Raw genomic sequence first — 20,824 nt, forward strand, 5'->3', positions numbered from 1 at the left:
TATTCAGTCAAGCAAAACATTCCCACACTGGCCATATCCCGAAATTGTGTGCTCCATGTGAAGAGGTGGGTAGCATTCTTTATCACTGGTCTTTTGGAACCACGGTGTCAAACTCAAATAGCATAGTCACAGGGACTCAGAAAACCACAAATCAACATTATCTATATTGTATTGTATTTTTTTTTGGTTGTTGTTAAATGCCTGCCAATTACATTTGAATTTAGTGCCCCCTCCCCCCCCATCCAGGGCAGATTCATTGGCTGAGTTGTCTTAAACATTTCTCAATGTATGAATTGTTCTCATGGTTCAAATCACTTTTAGTTCACAGAGGTCTTCCTAGGTTCCACTGAAACTTTCTGCAGATACAACAGCATTTAAAATATATTCATATGTAATTTGCTCAGCTATTTATTCCCAATGGATGAATGTTCTCCCCACTCCCACCCCGCCCCAATTTCTAGTTCTTTGTCACTACAAAAAGAGCTGCTATAAATATTTGTGTGTACGTGGGCCCTTTTCCTCTCTTTGGGGGGGCATACAGGCCTAGTAGTAGCATTACTGGATCCACAAAAAAGTAACTTCTGGGCCATACTTCCAAAATGACTTCCAGAATGGCTGGACCAGTTCACAACTTCAAAAACAGCGTGTCAATATGCCTGTTTTGCTGTAGCCCCTTCAATATTTGTCAAAACTTTCCCTTTTGTCAACCTGATGGATATGAGATGGGATTTCAGAGTTCTTTGAGTTTCTCTAAATCAAGAGTGATTGGTCAAAGGATATGAACAGGCAGTTTTCTGATGAAGAAACCAAAGCTATCTATTCCCATATGAAAAAATGCTCTAAATATCTAATGATTAGAGAGATGCAAATTAAAACAACTCTGAGGTACCACCTGACACTTATCAGATTGGCTAAAATGACAAAAAAGGAAGATAATAAATGTTGGAGAGGCTGTGGGAAAATTGGAACACTAATGCATTGTTGGTGGAGCTGTGAGCTGATCCAACCATTCTGGAGAGCAATTTGGAATTATGCCCAAAGGGCGATAAAGCTGTGCATACCCTTTGACCCAGCAATCCCACTTTTAGGTCTTTTGCCCAAAGAAATCATGGAAGGGGGAAAGGGACCCACATGTACAAAAATATTTATAGCTGCTCTTTACGTGGTAGCAAGGAATTGGAAGTTGAGGGGGTGCCCATCCATTGGGGAATGGCTGGACAAGTTGTGGTATATGAATACAATGGAATACTATTGTGCTGTAAGAAATGATGAGCAGGAAGAGTTCAGAGAAACCTGGAGGGTCTTACGTGAGCTGATGATGAGTGAGATGAGCAGAACCAGAAGAACATTGTACACAGTATCATCAACATTGAGTGTTGACCTACTGTGATGGACTATATTCTTCTCACCAATGCAATGGTACAGAAGAGTTCCAGGGAACTCATGATAGAAGAGGATCTCCAAATCCAAGAAAAAAAAAGAAAGAAAGAACTGTGGAGTATAGATGCTGATTGAACCATATTATTTCTTTTGTTTTGGGTGCTGTTGTTTTTTTTTTCTATTTTGAGGTTTTGCATCACTGCTCTGATTCTTTCTCTTGTAACAGGATTAATGCAGAAATAGGATTAATGTTATTATGTGTATATATATATATATATGTGTGTGTATATATCTATATGTATATGGATATGGATATGATATATAGATATATAGATATAACCTATATCAGATTACCTGCTGTCTAGGGGAGGGGGGAGGGAGGGGAGGGAGGGAGAAAAATCTGAAATTGTAAACCTTGTATAAACAAAAGTTGAGAACTATCTTTACATGTAATGGAAAAAATAAAATACCTCATACATAAAAAAAAAAATCAAGAGTGATTTGGAGGAAGAGAAACAGTTAACAATAGTAATTATAAAAAAGAGAAAAGGGGGAAAAATTGCACACACAAAAAAAGAAGTCTCCTCTTTCTCCAACCCTTACTCAGGGACTTAGCCATGCCCAGGGCCTGACACTGAATCACCCCCACCAAGGCAAAGGTGGTTCCCAGAGGGAGAGACTACAAAGTGGGCAACCCTAAGGTGCCAAGGAATCCTGCTAACAATGGACCTGGACCATTAGGACCTTCATGCAGGGTACCTCAGGTGTTTATTAAAATACTGGAGCTTTTAAGAGGGAAACTGCATAGAGAGAGATTTAAAACAAGTTCAATACTGATGTTCCCAAAGTAACTTCTAGGAGAGGATCAATAAGAACCAGAGAATAATGAATGAGGATTCTCTAAGATTGAACTCAGGGCCATGCAATTGGGGTTAAGTGACTTGCTCAGGGTCACACAACTAGTAAATGTTTGAAGACAGATTTGAACTCAAGTCCTCCTGACTCCAGGACCAGTAGGTGGTCTATCTACTACACCACCCAGTTGCCCCCTACAATTACATCTTAATAAAAACCCCTTTCTCAAAAAAAAAAAAAAAAAAAGAAGTGATTTGGAGCATTTTTTTCACATGGATAAAGATAACTTGGATTTCTTCCCCGGAGAATTACCTGTTCACATCTTCCGACCATTTGTCAACTGGAGAATAGAAGATATTTATCAATGTGATTAATTTCTTTATATATATTGAAAGTGAAGCCCTTATCAACAAAACTTGTTGCAAAGATTTTCTTGGTTGTTTCACTTCTAATCTTAGCTGCATTGGATTTGTTTTTACAAACCCTTTTAAACTCTGCATAGTCAAAATTGGCTACTTTATCTACTTTGATACTTTCTATCCTTTGTTTGGTCACAAAATCTTTCCCTATTCATAGACTTGAAAGGTAGTTTCTTTGTTCTGCTAATTTGTTTATGACGTGATCTCTGATGTCTAGGTTCATGTATCCATTTGGAATTTATCTTGGTATGTGGTGTGAGGTGTTAATCTATTTATAATTTCTGCCAGACAGCAGTCCAGTTTTCCTAGCAGTTTTTGTCAAATAGTAAACCATTACCTCAGCAGCTGAGAGCTTTGGGTTTGTGGAACACTAGGCTACTGTATTCATTTACTTTGTTATGTTGTATATATAATCTGTTCCACTGATCTCTTACTATTTAATCGATACTAATTAGTTTTGATGATTACTTCAAGATATAGTTTGAAGATCTGGTACTGGTAGGCCCCCTTCTTTCCTCCTTTTATTCATTACTTTGAGATTCTTGACCTTTTGTTCCTCTAGATGAATTTTATTTGACTTTTGTGTAGTTCTATAAAGTAATCCTTTGGCAAATTGAGCGATAACAGCACTGATGAGTTAATTTAAGTGCTATTTTCATTTTTATCTGATTGGCTTGACCTGCCCATGAGAAATTAATATTTTTCCAATTACTTAGATCTCTTTTTCCATCAAGTGCTTTGTAGTTGGAGTCACATAGTTCTTGTGTTCATCTTGGTAGGGAGACTGTCAAGTAATTTTATATATTCTGTAGTTCTTTTAAGTAGACTTTATCTGTTCTTGCTGTGTTTTTTTGGTAATATACAGGAATGTTAATGACTCAGGTAGATTATTTGATATCCTGCAATTTTGCTTAATTCATCATTTCAATGAATTTTTAGTTTGACGTTAGAGTTAAGTACACCATAACATCATTGCAAAAAGTCCTAATCATTTTCTTTTTGACCATGCTTGTTCCTTCAATTTATTTTTGTCTCATGGCCACGGTTAGTATTTCTAGTACTATATTTTTACCCCCTGAGGTTATGTATGTGGTGATTAAAAATTGGGTGAGAATTAAGTTTGTGAACTCCTAAGTGACAGTAACTTTTGTTATTGAATTTTATAAAATAATATAGGAAAGTTGCTGGTGGATTGTATAAAAACAAATACATTTCTTTGCATTTTTTTCTCCCTCCCATCTATTGATCTTTGTATGGTTAGCTAGCCAACTTTACAAATCAATAAAAAGCAATAATCTCACATTAGAAGACAGGGCTTCCCAACTCTTTTTAATGGGACTGAAGTCATACAGTTCTAGAGGATGGTCATTCCTGAGTGGACACCATGAAAATACAACATTCTAAATGTCCAATAATCATCCAAGTGGGTAGTAAGCATTAATGATCCATTAGCATCATGAGCCTGAATGACAACCACCCTCTTAGTTCAAGTACAAGCCTTACCTCCTAGTAACTGAAGGATTTCAAGACAAACTAACCTTTAGGTTGTCATTTATCGACACTTCCTTAATGTGTAATATTTTAATAATCTCCATTGACAAAACCAGTGCTTGAGCTTGGTGAATACTGGGAGACAAGATATCTCCCCTTAGTCCAGAAATGGGAATCTTTTGTATCCCCAAGCCCACTGCCTGTGATGCCCACAATGCTTCTGTAACTAGACTCACTCTTTAGTTCCTCCTTGTTTTTTTCACTTGCAGCGTTGTCTACCCGAAGTGCTCTCCCGCTGAACTCCCGGCCGTTCAGGTTCCGCATAGCACTGAGGGCTGTTTCTTGGTCTTGATATTCACAGAAGCCATAACCCTTTGGTTTCCCTGTCTCCCGATCATATACCAACCTGAATGGGAGAATCGAGGAAGGGAACACAACTATTACATAGGGAACAAGTCTTTTGGACCCACCTCTCCATTAAGATGAAATTTTGTAATTCTAGCCCCCAAAGTCTTTTCCGCTGAAATCTTATCAAGGGATCAGGAAGGATTAACTTTTTGCTTAGAATCCAGTTAAAGAATTACTAGGAAAAATCTAGTCCAGAGAAGAAACTTGAGAGAAGCATCAGTAAAGCAGAGCCTCTTACCTGAAACTTACAACTGGTCCAACTTCGGAGAAGATGTCCTTTAACTGTTCTTCAGTAGCTTCATATGGAATGTTACCAACTAAGGAGGAAAAGGCAGGAAATAAGCAGGAAATTCCAGGTTTGTAATAGACAAGCTCAAGGAGAAATTAACCAGGGAGAACACCTGTTTTTGGGCCACCATGTTCTTAGCGTATCTTCCTACGATCAAACAGTTAGACAGTAGAGGGAGCAATGATTTCTCCCCCTTGCTATTTTTATAACAAGTAGGCCTTGGTTTTAAATTTCTCTGCCATTCGGCAGATTCCCCCCCTTTCTTCCTCGCCCTCACCCTTTCCAAAGAGCCTAACGCTCGAGATTGACCCCCCCTCCCCTAGAAATCGCCAGTACCCGTGAAAAATCGGGGACCGGATTCTCAGGCGGTCCTAAGGAGCTGGAAGGGCCCCCCATGCCGCAGTAGCCCCGGTCTTGGGGGGAGGAGGGGCGGACCCTTCCCTTTCCCACGCACCCCGACCTTTGCGGGGATGAGGCTGCCCAGTGAAGCTCGCCGCCCCCGGGCCCCCCTCCAAGCTGTTACTCCAGCTCAGGCAGTCCCGTTTGGGTCTGTAGAGGGCTCCGAAGGCCCTGGCCCTGGTTGGCCGGCCTATCCGCCCGGAGCCAGAGACCTTTCTCGAGCGAGCGAGAGAGCAAGAGACAGAGAGAGCGAGAGACAGAGAGAGAGAGACAGAGAGAGACCGAGAGAGAGAGAGAGAGACCGAGAGAGAGAGAGAGAGACCGAGAGAGAGACCGAGAGAGAGAGACCGAGAGAGAGAGAGAGAGAGAGAGAGAGAGAGAGAGAGAGAGAGAGAGAGAGAGAGAGAGAGAGAGAGACCGAGACCGAGAGAGAGACCGAGAGAGAGACCGAGACCGAGACCTTTCTCGGGGGCGACGGCGCACATTTCGGCGGGAGCCTCGCGGGGCGCTATTCAAGCCCGAGACCAAGGAGCCAACAAGGTCGACCCGCCGCTCTGCTGCGGGCACGTCCGGCCTCCAGCTTGGGCCTTCATTCATCCGTTCTGCGGCCGGGGTTCCGCACGAGCCCACCCTCTGCCCCGATGATTCGAAGCCCCGGGCTGGGGCTGGGGCTGGGGCTGGGAGCGGGTCGGGGGCGGCAGAAGCACGAGCCACGCAAGCTCCGGGAGGCACGCAAGCTCCGGGAGGCACGGGGGACGGGAGCACGCGCACTGATCCAAAGGGACGCAGCACGCAGCGCCGGCTGCTCGGGTTCCAAGCGCCGCGGCCCTCCCTTCCCCCTGGCCCAGGCCGCATGCGTCCGGGCCGCGAGCTCGCGGGCCGGGGGCTCGGCCCCCCCCCCCCCATCCCGGCGGCCCTCCGTCCTCCCCTTCCCTTCCGCCCGTCTGCCTCCCCGGCCGGCTCGCTTTCCCTCTCCTGCACAGGCCAGTCCTACATCTGTGCGGCCCGGCGGCCAGCCCTGGCGGCGAGAGCCGCTCACCGAACACGGAGCGCAGCGATCGGTCTACCGCCGGGTCCCGGACCGCCAACCCCGCCATCGTCCTCCGTGCCCGCTTCCGGTGCGAGCACAAGTGCTTCTTGCGCCTACCCACACTTCCGCACTGCGCGAGGGGCGGCCCCCTTCATTAGGGGCGGCCCCCGGCACCTCGCAGGCGTTCTTCCGTAAACAGCCGCGGCAGCGGCGGCCGCCAGCCCGCCTTCCTGCCCGTGGCAGCCTGGAGGGGGCAGGAGAGGCCCCCCGCCGCTGTCTGCCGGCCTCGGCACCCGCAACAAAGAGGCCGCCCGGTTTCCTGGAAACCTGCCCCCTGAGGGCCGGCCGGCGCTCGGGGTTCGAACCCTTGCGCGCTCCGCGTTCTCTCCCGGCCCCGCCTTACGGCCTTCCTCCCTCCGGCCGGCCCGCCAGCCCGGCCGCTTGCCCTCCCTCAGTCCAGCCCCGCTCTCTCTCCGCGGCCCTCGTTCCCCCGCCTCCCTCCCTCCGGCCCGCCCCCAGCCTCCGCAGACTGAGGGCGGGGCCTGACTCAAGATGGCGCCCGGAGTGTCGGCGGCTCCCCCGCCCCTGTCCCCCCAAGCCCTTCGTCGGCCTCCGGGGCGGCTTCGCTTTGGTTCCTCCGGGGAGCGGGAAACGCGCGGCCCCACCCACGCGCCCGCCCCCGGCCACGCCCCGGCCCCGGCGCCCGCCCCGGCCCCGGCTGACGCCGAGTGCATGGAGCGGGATGCAGCAGAGGCCCGAGGCCCCCGGGGCCCGGGAGCCGGAGCGCCCGAGGGTACGCTGGGGAGGGCGCCCCGAGGCCCAGGGGGCAGGGGAGGCCTTAGCCGGGGGTGCGGTGGGGCGGGGTGAGGGCGCGAGCTCCATGTGCTCGACGTGGCGGCGTGGCCGCCGCGGGATGGGCGCCTCGGGGCCGGGCCAGGCTAGGCTGGGCTGATGGGGTAGCGGGCAGGCTCGCTCCCCCGCGCCCCGGCACCCCCGGGCCCCTGGCGGGGCCACCCGGCCGGAAGGGGGCGCAGCGGGGCACGGGCACAGCTGGTGGAGGAGAGCGGCGCCACGCGACCGCTCCCCCCCCCCCGAGCCTGGCACCCGGGCGAGCGCCTTTGTCTCCGTGTCTGTGGTGCCCGGAGGAGCTGCCTTATGGCGGGCGGATGAATGAAAGAACGCACGAGGCCGTGGCACCCCTCGGCCCTGCTGCTGGCTCCCCCAGGCGGCGGCGGCGGCAGTCCCGGGCTGGCAGGGCCCCGATGGCCAGGCGCAGGAAGGCTTCAGTTATAGAGCTAGACAGGCAAGTGGTCAGCAAGCATTTGTTAGGCGCTTCCTGTGTGCTAGCCATTGTGCTAAGGACTGAGGCTACAGAGAGAGGCAAAATCCCAGGCCCTGACCTCAGGGAGCCCCCAGTCTCGTGGGGGGACAGCAGGCAAACAACTGAGTGCATACAAGAAATATGCGAGGTAAGGGGGGGGGCCCAGCTGAGATCTAAGCTAAGCCTTTAGGCACATAACGTTCCAGGCAAGGTGCTGAACCTGGGTTGCTGCAGCCTCTGTGACAAACAGCAAGGAAGGAGAGTGCAGGAGAGGGGACATGAAGTGTAAAAAGATCGCAAAGGTAGGCAGGGTCAGGTTGTAAAGGATTGAAAAAGCCAAGCTGGGTTTTCAGTTTGGAAATAACAGGGAGCCACTGCAGCTCATGAGTTGGGGTAACGCGGTCAGCCCAATGCTTTAGGTAGGTCATTTTTTGGCAAGTAGAGGATGGATTCTAGGGGGGAGAGACTTGAGTTAGGAAGACCCAATAGGCACTGCAGCAGTCCAGGGTAGAGATGTGGCCGTGAGTGCGGAGAGGGGTTGGGGAAGGTAGAAGCATCAGATTTGCTGACACATGGGGCATATGTGTCTGATGAGCTGAGGATGACACCTGGGTGATAGGAAGTGCTTTAAAAGTAGCAGGAATGTTGGGAAAAGGGGAGGGTTTGGAGGAAGGATGAACTAGGCTTTGGGTGTGCTGAATTGGAGGCCCCCACAGAACTTCCAAATCAGCATGTCCAGAATGCCTTTAGCAGGAGCTAAGCATGGGAGAGACAGTGTGGGTATCTAAGTCTAGCAGTCAGGATAGTGGTCATAATTGAGCTGTTAGAGCTGAGAAGATCCCCAAGTGACTTCAGCTACCCCCTACTCTACCTGCTTCACCAGGATTTCCCTATATTCCCCAGGCTCTTGGGAGGCCTCCAGCTGTGACCCCACTGCAGCCCATTTCACTCCCTGGGCAGTTTGACCTCTCCTTCTGGCTTAAATTTGCTTCTTTGTACTTCTCCTAGCTCTGGCTGCTAGAGTCAAAGAGGGCAAACAGAGCTCACCTCTTTTCCAAGTGTTGCCTGGAATCTTTTCCCTTCCAAGCTGAACTTCAACACTTCCTTCAGCTGACCCTTATAGGGTACAGCCCACAAGCCTCTTGTCTTCCTTGTTGTTCCTGAAGACAGTTATGTGACACTTGAGTCACATTTACAGTCCCCTTTGCCCAAAAGACCTGAGTGAATGCCATGTGCCCGATAGGTCACAGAGTCCCCTTTAAGCACTGAAATGCTTAAGCGGGGTGGGGGGGGGTCTTTGGAGAACCACAGGTGGCAGCTAAGAGTTAGTCTGGATATCACTGGTTGGAAAAGAAATTGTTATGGCCCAGATATTTCTACAAAGGGTAATTAGGGGTATTTGGGGTTCAGAGCCCTGTTGTGGCAAGTGACCGGACTCTCACAAAGTCGGCATCAGAGGTAGAAGAGCCTCCCTCGATGGACCAGGAATCTGAAAGCCAGTGTGGCGTTTCTTTCTTTAAACTTGTATTATTCTGAACTTAACAAAAACCAAATAAAATGAGACAGGTGCAAAGTGGAAGAGAAAAAGAAGATTGTGCAACTGTGAATCTCTATTACTTTTCCTTTGAAAGTATATAATAAATTCAGCCTATGGCTTTCAAAGCTGGCCCACTCATTTGGTTTCTTCTGACCTTCTTTCTGTTCTCCTGTGGATTTTGAAAAATGCCTCAATTACATTTTCTTCCTTTTTTTTTTTTGACAACCCCTATTTCTAGCTCTTCAGTCTTTCCAAATTGGGGTGGGGGGGGGAGGAAAAACAACAGTGCTCAACAAACATACATAGTTAAGCAAAGCAAATTCCCATATTGACCATATGTGAATGTGTATGTTCCATTTTCCCCATGTGGCATTTCTTATCAGTGAGACTGGTTATCTGCTTCTCTGTGCGCAGCCCCTCGTGGCCTCTGCTTACCTTGGCACACAGGTATGCTGGGAGAGCCAGGGCAGGCACTGGCATGGAAATTTGGGCCAGACGCTGGCTGGCTGCTTGCTGGCTGCCATTGTGCATGGCAGATTAGTGGTTCTGCCTCTTCAGCAACTTTCCTGTGGCCCTGCCCAAGGCCCTACCTTAGTTTCAGTTTCCTTTGCAGTACCTGTGTTGGGGGCCTTTTCCTCTACCTGTCCTGGGCAGTCTCCTCCTCATGAAGGCCAAATGCAGATTTGGGGCAGGGGACAAACCCAATGTGTCCTTGGCCTGGGAAGGCAGCCGCTTCTGGGCTTCCTCTCCCACTGAGCCAGGACGTTTTCTTTCCTCCAGGCTCTGACAAAATGGAGGCTGAAGGTGGAAAGTCTGAGGTTCTTGTGGCTGTTGTGACAGAGCCTCAGTTTACACAGCGTTGCAGGTATGAGGAGGTTGCGGGGCCACCTCAGGGAGTTTGTCGGGTAGAGAGATGGGGTTACGTGCGCTTGGGCCTTGGAGCAGAGGAGAGTGGGGACTGAGTGAAGGACTCTCGAGGGAGGGATCCTGGATTAGGGGGCACAGTGGCAGCACTGGTTTTGTGACGTCCTCAGCCTGGAAATCTGATGTGACAGAATAGACATGAGGCCAGCTGAGACATCTAGGACTGTGGGGTCAAACCTTCCTGATTTGCCCAGCTTGAAGCTCCTTCCTTGACCCTGGAGCCAAATCCTTTGTTGGTCCTGCAGGGAATATCTTGAGAAGCACCAACTCCTAGATAGGCGTCACCGTGTAAAGCAGCTGCCTGATGGTTCCATGGCACTACCTGTCCTGGGAGAGACCCTCAGCGAGCAGCACCTACAAGCTCTGAGGCAGCGAGAGGCCCCTGAGAGCACCTGCAGGCTGGCACAGATCCTGGTTAGTATTTGGGTGAAGGCCCTCATTGGCCAGAACAAACTGGCACTGATGATCCCTGAGCATGGGATCCTGAGCTTGGCACTGGCTCTCTGTGTCCTAGGGAGCTTTTCATTGAGGGTATAGCCCTGAGGCTAGCTTTCCAGGGTGCTTTACCATGAGGGCAACTGTTGTGTCATCTGCCAGACGCAGGCCTTGGCATTTGAATTTCCCTGTGCTGCTCTTCCCCATGTAAATGTCCCCGGTGTACATCTCTTCTGTGTGCCTTTCCCAGAATCCTGTTCCTTCCAAGAAAGCTCAGAGCTGTTCTCCTGCTCAGAAGCTACATGGGGAGCTGCGGCGTCTGGTGGAAGGCCAGGGGCACACGTGGTCAGTTGAGCTAGAGAAAGATCTTCCCCATTCCTGGCAACGTCACGGTGACCTCGTCCTGCTCAATGAGGATAGCTTCAAAGCTGCCCATTGGAAAACGCTGGGTAAGTGAAAGCAGTATCCCCGTCTTCCTCATGGGTCCCTCTGAGGCAGCCTCATCCCCACCTCCCTTTTGGGGGCTGTGCTCTGTTCCAGAACCAGGTCTCTGGAAGACTGTTGCTTCTGCTCTGGGAGGCCAGCGTCTGGCTAAGCGAGGGCGTGTGTCACCGGGGGGGACACGAGCTCCCAAAGTGATCCTGCTGCTGGGTGCCCACGGCTGGGTGGAGCATGTGGACAATGGCATCAGGTAGGTTACCCAAGGGAAACTCGTTTGAGGGTACGGGCAGAAGGGCTGGTGAGGGTGTCGCCTCAGGGCTCTGCAGCCCTAGACTTGGGACTGAGAGAACCTCTCATTCCTTTGTGCACTCTTCTCTGAACTACCTAATGGGGCGTGCGCCCCACTTCTTGGGGGGCGCTCAGAAGTGTGAGGATGCTAGCCATGTTGTTCACTTGGCCCCTCGGTGTATTGATTTCCCTAGGTACACGTTTGATGTGACCCAAAGCATGTTCTCCTTTGGAAACATCACTGAGAAGCTGCGGGTAGCATCAATGGCCTGTGCTGGACAAGTGCTGGTGGATCTCTATGCAGGTGACAACCTTTGGGAGCAGGCTCTTGAGTTAGGGCCATTGCTCTGCTCTGCTCCGGAGCAATGCTGTCAGGGCCAGACCAGAAGAAAGAGCTCTTTGATAGGCTTACAGCAGATTGGGCTGCCTGGCCCCTTGGCCGGAGGGGCCCGGAGCTGGCAGGGACCTTGGAGGTCAGCGGCAGAGGAGGAGGAGACTCAGGCAGGCTAAGGGAGCGTGTAGCAGGCATTAAGTGTCAGAGCTGTTGAGATTGGAATGCAGGTCCTCTGTTAATTTAGTCTCCTGTTTTGGAGTGTCCCTGCCTCTTAGTGGGACCACACCCCTTCACCACTTACATCCCTCCCTCCCTCCCTTCCATTCATCCATCCATCCATCCATCCATCCATTTATTCATCTATTCATTCATTCCTTTCTGGACCAGGTACAACATGGTTTCCCTCAACAACTTTCACCAGTGTCCTTGCCACTGACTGTTCCATGACTTTCGTCTCCTTCTGCCTATAAGCTCCCAAACTGTCCCTAGCTCTGGAGAACCTTCTCTTCCCCTCCCTGGGATCTGCTCAGCTGGATATTACCAAGTTCTCTCCTTCCATTTAAGTGACTCTTGAGGTCGTACCTTCTCCAAGACCTTCCTCTGCCTTCCCCTTTGCCACTTCCCCCAACATTTTCTGCTGGCCTAGAAAGTTCCCACATCTGTGGCCTAACTTTGCCCACCAGAAATGCACTTCACCCTTGGCATGGATATAATGTAAATACTTGAATTCTGTTTTCTTTCTGTCTTCTCTGTTTTTGTCTGCATCAGTGTTGTTTGTGTCAGAGGCCAGGGCTTTAGATGGCAGGGAATGTGTATCTGGCCGGTGCCTAGCCAGCACAGCAGTCCAAATGGTGCCAACTAGATGCTTTTTTGATGGATGCTTGTATGATTCTGATGCTTGAAGGGACAGGAAGCTCCCAGTACGGTTCTTAAGTAGCTTGAGGTAGAACGTTCAGTTGAGGTAGAACGTTCAGTTGTCTTGTTCTGAAATAGATGGAGGGAGTTGCTTTCTTCTGTCCTCTCTAACCCTACCCTTTGGCTATCCATCAACCAGCAAACACAAGGTGCCTACTGTGTGCCAGACACTGGCCTATGATTGCAGGAAGTTGCCTCAGAGCTTTGGCACGCAGAGTAAGCTATGTGCTCGGCTGTGCTGCATGTCAGTCCTGGGGGCTTCCACCTGCCAGCAGCATCCATGTGGCTGAATCTCTGGCCCCTTGTTCCTGATGGCCTAGACGGTTTGTTTCTCTTCCCATGGGAGCCTACTGTTCATGGGTCACAACGCACACAAGAGCGTGGAACCTGCATTGGTCTGCTGAGGCTCGCCTGCTCAAGGCCTTCATCCGTGTCTCCTTCCTCCAGGGATTGGTTACTTCACCTTGCCATTCCTGATTCATGCAAAGGCTGCCTTCGTGCATGCCTGTGAGTGGGATCCTCATGCTGCAGCAGCCTTGAGGAAAAACCTGGAGCTCAACGGTGTTGGGGATCGGTGCCGTATCCACCTGGGCGATAACAGGAAGGTGAGTGAGCAGGACTCAGCAAGTGGGGCCTTGGATCTGAACTGTCGCCCCACCCCCCCTCCTGCCCCCCTCTCAAACAGCCAATTGCAGGACTTTCCTAGGCCCCCACCCTGCCTCCGGAAAACTCAGGCAGCTTGAAGCTGGGAGGTCGCTTAGAGATCATTGAGTTGGACCCCTTCATTTTGTGGACGGAGAAAATGAGGCCCCGAGTTGTTGGCTATGATCATCTCACTCCGTGGCACTCACGTTCTCTTGATATGAGGAGGAGCCGTGCATGCTGGTTCTTGCCTCAGCGGTTGGAATGAGGACAGCCTTGGGTCCTTACAGTGTGGGACTGAAATATGAAGACTTAGTGGTCCCAAAAGGAGGGATAGGGGACCCTCATGTTGGCCTAAGACCCAAAGGGAAGAGGCCATTGTCTACTCTCTGAGCTTCCTGTCCAGAGTGGGACCGGCGCCACTGTGTTTCAAAGTATACTTTGGACAAAGAGATTGTAGGAGCCAGCTGAGCAGCCACTGGGTGCTTAGCATAGCACCTGGTGCTTAATAAGTGCTTGGTTCCTCCCTCTTTCTCTCTCCCTTCTTCCCTTTCTCTTTCCTTCCCTCCCTCTTTTTCTCCCTTTCCCCTTCCTTCCCTCCCTCTTTCTCCCTCCCTTTTTCTCTCCCTTCCTCTTTCTCTTTCTCTCCTTCCCTTCCTCTCTCCCTCCCTCTTTCTCTCCCTCTCCCCCTCCTTCCCTCCCTCTTCCTCCCTCCCTCTTTCTCTCTCCCTTCCTCCCTTTCTCTTTCCCTCCCTCCCTCTTTCTCCCTCCTTTTCTCTCTCCCTCCCTCTTTCTCTTTCTCTCCTTCCCTTCCTCTCTCCCTCCCTCTTTCTCTCCCTCTTCCTACCTCCCTCTTTCTCTCCCTCTTCCTCCCTCCCTCTTTCTCTCCCTCTCCCCCTCCTTCCCTCCCTCTTCCTCCCTCCCTCTTTCTCTCCCTCTTCCTCCCTCCCTCTTTCTCTCCCTCTCCCCCTCCTTCCCTCCCTATTTCTCCCTCCTCCCTCCCTCCCTCTTTCTCCCTTCTTCCCTTTCTCTTTCTTTCCCTCCCTCCCTCTTTCTTCCTCCCTTTCTCCCTCCTTCTTTCTCTTTCTCTCCTTCCCTTTCTCTCTCCCTCCTTCTTTCTCTTTCTCTCCTTCCCTTTCTCTCTCCCTCCTTCTTTCTCTTTCTCTCCCCCTCCCTCTTTCTCTTTCTCTCCTTCCCTCCCTCTCTCCCTTCCTCTTTCTCTCCCTCTCCCCCTCCTTCCCTCCCTTCCTCTCTCTCAGCCTTTAATGTGGTGACCCACTTTGAGGTCCTGATGCTCTACTCACTACCCTCTCTCTCTCTCTCTCTTTCCCCCACCTCTCTTAGCTGAAGTTATGGAGCATTGCTGACAGGGTGAACTTGGGGCTCATCCCCAGCTCCGAGGAGGGCTGGCCCATTGCTTGTCAGGTGCTGCGCCAGGACACAGGGGGCATCCTGCATATCCACCACAATGTGGAATCCTTCCCCGGGAAGGAGCTCCAGCTCCCCAGCAGCAGTGAGGCAGGGCCAAAGGAGCAGAGAGCTGCCAGGAATTCGGGAAGGCAGACAGCAGCAAAGATCGCTAAGCTGGAGTGGCGGAGGTGGGCCGAGGCCGTGGCTGTTCGCATTGGAGCCTTGCTTCTGCAGCTGCACGGGAAGCCGTGGGAGACGCGAATCCTGCACATTCAGCAAGTGAAGTCCTACGCTCCCCATGTGGATCATGTGGTTTTGGATCTGGACTGTCGCCCCCTTTCCTGCTCTGCTGGTGAGGGTGCTGGGAAAGCTGAGAGGAGCTGTGGTCAGGGGTCCAAGGTCTGAGGCCTGAGGGCCAGGTGGCTGGGAGTGCTGAAGTTAGCAACTTGCTTCCACTTCTTGCCCCGTTAGCCCCTAGAAAGGAATCTTACGTTTTTATAGGGAATTGTTAGAGTGACTGATTATTAGTATATCTCTTCCAAGGGCTTGGTGTAAGGCTGGGACTGAGTGCTTTTGTCACCAAAGTCTTGTCTTCCTTCCTTTCTCTTCCACCAATTGTGACGAATTGTCGTCTTTATAAACCTAGCAAAGGCAGAATAGCTTGTTGAACTGAGCGGTATCTGCAGAGCCCCCAGTTCCGCAGTTTGGCCTCAGCTCCATCTGTGTGGCCGTAGATGAGCTGCTCCTCTATCACATTGTTGGCTTTGAGTCTCCTCATCTCAAAGATGGGGTTATCTCTGAACTACCTCATGTAGCTGTTGTCTAAGGAGTGTGGTTTGTCGATGGAGTTTCTCCGAAACATTCCACCGGTTTTAGAATTGGAGGTGCAGCACTGCCTGCCTCTTGAAGAGCTTTGGATCAGTCCTTGGGGATAAAGCCCTTGGTGACCAAGCCGTTGATGCTGTTTCTGCCTGCCGGCATGTGGTGGCTCTGGGCGATGGGCGGGGTGGGGGGAGCGGGAGGTGGGGGTTGTTTGGTGAATGAGCCAGAGTTCTCTTTGCCAGAGTGGACCAAAGTGGTGGCAGGGCTTGAGCAGCTTTGTCAGTGCTTGTCCTTGGCCCTCAGTCCTGACGTCTCATAACTTGGATCCTCCGAATAGCTTCTTGGTTCGACAGACGGATGCAAATACTACCAGAAACTTACTAATCGTGCAGGGTTTCTGGGGAGTGCATTTCTTAGGGCTCTTCGGCTGGGCTCCCAGGCTTACTGTCTTCTCCCCTTGTGACCCTGGAGTGTTCTCCAGCCAGTGTGGGGCCAGCTGCATTTCTAAGCAATGCACTATGATCTCCCTTCTTCTCTGCTTGTCCTAAGTCTCAGTGTCAGGACCTGCACCAAAAGTCAAGGTGCAGGGATGGCGAGAAGGAAGGGCATCCATCCCGAGTTGTCCTTTCCTGCTCATGGAGGCTCATGGGATTTCTAAGTAATTGTGTTTAAGGTGACTTCTCACCCACCGTTGGAGGAACAAGCCTAAGCCTTGGTTAAGCATGACTGGGCCATGAGGTCATGTTTGTCACTTTTTTGTAAATGTCCCTTGAGAGGCTCCAGCTCTTTCACTTTGAAGGCCTCTGCTGGGTGGGTGCATCAGTGGCAAGGCCCAAAAGTAAGCCAGAAGGGAGTGGTTTTGTCTTTGTATCCTAGCACTATGTGCACATAGTAGGTGCTTAATAAATGCTTAATGACTAGCTGAATGGAGTGTCCAGAGAGATTGGAATGCTCTGGCCAAGTAAGGGCTCCCACCCAGGGCAGGCAGAACTAGGGTGGTGTTTATTCGGCATCCTGGCTTGCGTTGGGGAAGCAGTTGTTTTGATTAGGGTAATGTTTGGGGAACAGTCACCTCAAGCTTTTTCTCTGAGGACCTGGGATAGTCCTGTTGGCAGTAGCAGGCTTTCCTTAAGTCTTGATTCAAAGTAAACGTTTTCATGAGACCTGAAGCATAGGAATATAGGAAATAAAATTAAGTACAGTCTGAAGTACGTTTAGCCACTGTAACCTCAAGTGCCTCAATTAATGTGTTGGTTTAAAAAGGAAGGAGAAAGAAAGAGTGTGATTGATTGTCCAGGAAATGTTCGTTGGGTTCTTGTATCTCTTAACACAAAACCAGATATTGTGAATGTGAAGAAACTCGTATTTTGTTGTGGATAAAGGGTCACTGTGGGCCCTGGAGGCTCGCAAACCCCTGCATCAGAAGGCTCTGGCTGCTCTCTCCCCCAAAAGACATATACCCCAGCCCACTGAAACTGGCATTGGAGGGAGGAGCAGGAGTCTGGGGGCCACCTACCTAATGGAGCATGATGGAAAAGCTTTTATTAGATACTTGCTTTGTGGAAGGCATTGTGCTGTAAACTCTGGGGCTGGAAATACGAGCAAGCAAGGTGGTAATGCGGATGCTGAGCTTGTAACATAGGAGTCCAAGTGTGTGTGAGACCCTAGAACCCACCCAAGAACTTGCTTTTCATCATCTGCTAGGCCTAGTAGCTTTGCCTCCTGCTTGGCCCCACCAAACCCAAGCATAGAGTGCTAGACTCAGTCAGAAGGCCTGGCTTCAAATCCTATCTTTGCTACTTCCTAGCTGTGTGACCCTGGGCAAGTCACTTCATCTCTAAGCCTCACTTTCCTCATCTGTAAAACAGGGGTAATGCCCATAGTACTAGCCTCACTGGGTTGTCACAAGGCCCAAATAAGATAATGTCTGCAATGTGCTTTGCAAACTTCAACGCACTAGGCAAATGCCCACCATTATTCATTCATGGTGATTCCAAGGGAGCAGTGCTCGCCTTTGCATTTTCTTTCCCATTGGAGTAGCAGAGGCTTGACCTTCCTCAGAATTCCCATGAACCAAGCCTAGAAATGTATTAGCCTTAGAGACACAGCTGCATCTTGGCCCCAAACAAGCCTCTTTGGAGAAAAAGATGCCAACCTTCAGCACATTTCAGCCACGTTGGACTATTTCTCAGAGACCTTTTCAAGCTTGACTGAAGTAGCGATATGGCTATTGAAGCTGACAGGTGGTAGTGGCGCCTAGCTGGGGCACCCCAAAAAGGAGAAGGAGTGCGAACAGAAACCTGGAAAATGAGAGCCAGGATAGGAGGCCCAAGGCAGGGAGTCCAGGTCAGGCTGCCCAGGCAAGGTGTGGCAAGTAACAAACAGGCCCAGAATGCAGGCAGAGTTAGAAGCAGCCACCCCAGCAGTCTGGCTCCCAAGCCATTGAGCATGGTTTGATAACCATGGGGCTCACAGCAAGCATGGGCCATGCTCATAGGGGTCACTTGGCACTTTCTACTTACTTATCTTTGCTTTCTGCACCATTGGACCATCCACTGAGCCTATCATACTCTTATGACTAGAACAGTTGAGGGTGACAGAGTAGAGAGAGCTTGGGGTTTGGCCCCATCGTCTCAGAACCTGGGCCAGATCAATCCAGCTGCTCCTGGAGTCCAGCCAAAGCTGCCCTTGGTGATTCTGTGGAAGGTAAGCCTTTGCTCTGGCCTTGGATTCATTTTCCCACCTGCCCTGTGGTCTGCAGGTGGGCTGATAGGCCAGTGTCTTGTCCCAGGACCCTTTCTATCTGAAATCCATCAGACACGAGAAAAATGAAGCCATAGTAACATCTCCTGTTTCCCTAGCCTTTTTAGGTTTGTCATGTGTCTTGCAGACACCTCATTGAGCCTTGTGACACCCTCAGAAGCAAGAGGCCATTGTTAGCCTCATTTTACCAGTTGGGAAATTCACATTTGGAGAAGTGGCTTGCCCAGGGTCACACAGCTAGTAAGTACCTGAGGCAGGATTCAAACCCAGGTCTTTCTGATTTTAAGTCTAGAATTCTAGTCATTGTGGCATGCTGCCTTTCTGTAACATAGGGACTCAAGCCAAAGACTTAATTAGAAGCTTGAATTTCTAACGGGCCTTTGTGGTCCTTTCCCTTTTTCTGACTGATGTCATAGAGCTAGACAGAGGTTCTTTGAGGAGTCAGGGATGTGGGATTCACTGGAGAGAAAGTTTTCTCTGACTTGGCTTTTGAATGTGCATCACTGTTTCTGTTCTGCCTCAGGCTAATTGGGGTGGATTCCTCTCCTTTGGTTGGTTGCTGTCTGTAGCTGACTGGGCTTCTCCCTCAGAGGAGACGCCCTCAGCAAGGATGACCCACTGTATCTGTTGTGACCCTGAGAGCTGCACATCTGTCACATCCTTACTATATACAGTAGACTGTGGGCGACACGATGGTAAGTAGAGCCCCAGATGTAGCCATCTGGAGCCCGGCAGTGTCGTTACTGTCATATGGCTGCTGACTGCCGGAGGCTTCTGTGGAAATGGGCTCCTGGCAGAAGTCACTTCGGTGAAGCTTTTTGGGAGGAGAAAGAAGGCCATTGGGACTGGGCTCGTGTAGAAAGCTCTAGAGCTGGAGAGGCAGGGGTCCTTGTTTGTAGGGAGTCTTGAACACCAGGCTGGCGAATAGCTGGTAGTTTTGTGTCATGCATGGTCAGTGGGACTCGTTTAAGGAGCCTGAGCAGGGATGGTAAAAGTGAACAAGCAGCCCAGCATTCCCAGCCCCTGTTGTGTGGCCTGCTAGCTGTTAATGGAGAGTCCAGCTGCTCCCACTGTGGGGGGCCTTCCCCAGCTTGGTAGTGCCTGTGGCTCTGTCAGCAGCTTAAGTTTTCCCTGCCCAGGCTAAAGACCTTCCTGATTGCTGCGTTTCTTCTGCATTTCTACTACTAATAGTGTTTGCTTTCTCCCAGGACTGTTTCCTCAGGACAGCCCACATTATCACACTTTTGCTGCTCTTTGGCAGAATCTCATCCCCAGTGGGAGCTGATTCCTAGTATGTTTTGCACATTTCCTCACTCAGATAAATACCATTTTCCCAGGCCAGTCTTCACCTTGGCTCCAGATCCCTGAATAGCCAAGAAGGCGGCAGCATCTCTGTGTGATTTACAAATAGCCCAGATGTGGGACGCTGGTCGGCCCATCTGTGCTCTTCTTAGGAATGCTCTCAGAGTACACCCCACTCAGCTCCCTCTTAGATTGCCTTCAGACCTTTGGCCTCCTGCCTCGTTAGGATGCCCCTAATGTTTGGATAGTTTATTCTTATAAGAAAAACATAAGGAATAGGAAATTAAGCACATTGTCTCGCAATCATGATTGTCCCCACTTTGGGTATCTTCCTCTTCTTCGTGTGCTCCCAGTTCTATCACCTCCTGGCCTACTCTTTCTTTGGTGTCATTTTTGCTTCTCTCCCCCCTCTCCCCCCCCCAGACTGTCACTGTCTTGGACGGAGAGAAGAGTTTAGGGGAAAATACCTGTAGATGTGTATATCTTTCATCTACTTGTTGCTGTCTTCCCATTTGCATCCTTAAATTTCCTCCAGGAATGTTAACAAGCATTAGCTTACCTGTGTCTCAGGGGACTTAGTTGGCTCTCTTGCCAAGCTTTCTTTAGACTGGGTTTTCCCTCTTGGGTTTCTTGCTGCCTCATAATCTTCCATAGGATTTTAGAAATGGCTTTCCATCCTAACCTTCTTTTGCCCCGGGCTGCCATATTGCCCCACTTGGGAATTAGGTCAAGTGTTTGTGGACTAAGGCAGCTTTCCAGCTTGGGTTTGTTATGACCATTGATTTAGACAAGTTCTACTTCTGTGTAAAGTTCTATTTGCCGGGGATGTCCTTCCTTCAATCCATTTCCCATTTTTTGCCATCAGTAACTTGGTTAAATAGTTCAGATTAGAGATGGATATCTTTTTCTCACCTTCTATCTTTGTACTAATTGTGATCTTGGCTCTGGCATATCAGTGGTCTGACTATGTGCAGACAGTTGATTCAGGGACGATTCATGTTGCCTGTCCTGTTACCATCGGATCACTTTCACTTTATGTCATGTTATTTACTGTATCCTGCTTCTGAAACATACTCGTGATGTGACAAGTCACTTAAACTCCTCAGTTCTCTAGATCAGAGCTTTTTAAACTTTTTCTACTTGCGACTCCTTTTCTCCCAAGAAAGTTTTACACAACTCTGGGTATATAGGAATATAAAGTAGGTATACATAAGCTTTTACTGTTGCCAAATTTTTCTCGATCCCCACAGTTACACGACCCCACAGTTTAAGAGGCTTTGCTCTAGACCACTGCCATCAAACTCAAATAGAAAATGGGTCCTTTAAGCTGCATATTGACTTAGAAAACCACAAGTTAACATTATCTATGTCGTATTATATTTTTAAAAACATTTTTCAATGATGTTTTAATCTGGTTCA

At 50.0% G+C, this 20,824-nt stretch overlaps 2 protein-coding genes across 5 annotated transcripts in view; one reads left to right on the forward strand and one right to left on the reverse strand.

Moving 5' to 3' along the window:
* CSTF2 (cleavage stimulation factor subunit 2) overlaps positions 1–6,493 on the reverse strand; it is a 29,019-nt gene extending 22,526 nt beyond the window's left edge. For 2 of the 4 annotated variants that reach the window (XM_043974201.1, XM_043974199.1), the window contains exons 1-3: positions 6,281–6,478; positions 4,792–4,870; positions 4,382–4,551 (exon numbers count right to left, since the gene is read on the reverse strand). In XM_043974201.1, coding sequence (XP_043830136.1) covers positions 4,382–4,551; positions 4,792–4,870; positions 6,281–6,338 — 307 coding nt within the window. In that variant the 5' untranslated portion in view covers positions 6,339–6,478. Of the gene's footprint in view, positions 1–4,381; positions 4,552–4,791; positions 4,871–5,701; positions 6,004–6,280 lie in introns of those variants that run through there. The other 2 variants (XM_043974202.1, XM_043974200.1) reach the window with 2 other exon arrangements.
* Positions 6,494–6,995: 502 nt separating this feature from the next.
* On the forward strand, positions 6,996–15,441 carry TRMT12 (tRNA methyltransferase 12 homolog). The gene is made up of 8 exons (XM_043974466.1): positions 6,996–7,064; positions 9,910–9,994; positions 10,299–10,467; positions 10,739–10,937; positions 11,029–11,179; positions 11,412–11,521; positions 12,914–13,071; positions 14,453–15,441. Exons 1-8 carry the CDS (start codon positions 7,004–7,006, stop codon positions 14,921–14,923), a joined length of 1,404 nt encoding a protein of 467 aa, XP_043830401.1. The 5' UTR covers positions 6,996–7,003; the 3' UTR covers positions 14,924–15,441.
* Positions 15,442–20,824: the final 5,383 nt, after the last annotated feature.

Source organism: Dromiciops gliroides, chromosome X (assembly GCF_019393635.1).
Source record: "Dromiciops gliroides isolate mDroGli1 chromosome X, mDroGli1.pri, whole genome shotgun sequence".
Classification (NCBI taxonomy): domain Eukaryota; kingdom Metazoa; phylum Chordata; class Mammalia; order Microbiotheria; family Microbiotheriidae; genus Dromiciops; species Dromiciops gliroides.

Coding starts and splice junctions, on each gene's coding strand:
- TRMT12 (XM_043974466.1), top strand. CDS start 7,004: ATGGAGCGGGATGCAGCAGAGGCCCGAGGCCCCCGGGGCCCGGGAGCC. Junction 9,995..10,298: donor CAGTTTACACAGCGTTGCAG/GTATGAGGAGGT, acceptor TTGGTCCTGCAG/GGAATATCTTGAGAAGCACC. Junction 11,522..12,913: donor GCTGGTGGATCTCTATGCAG/GTGACAACCTTT, acceptor TCCTTCCTCCAG/GGATTGGTTACTTCACCTTG.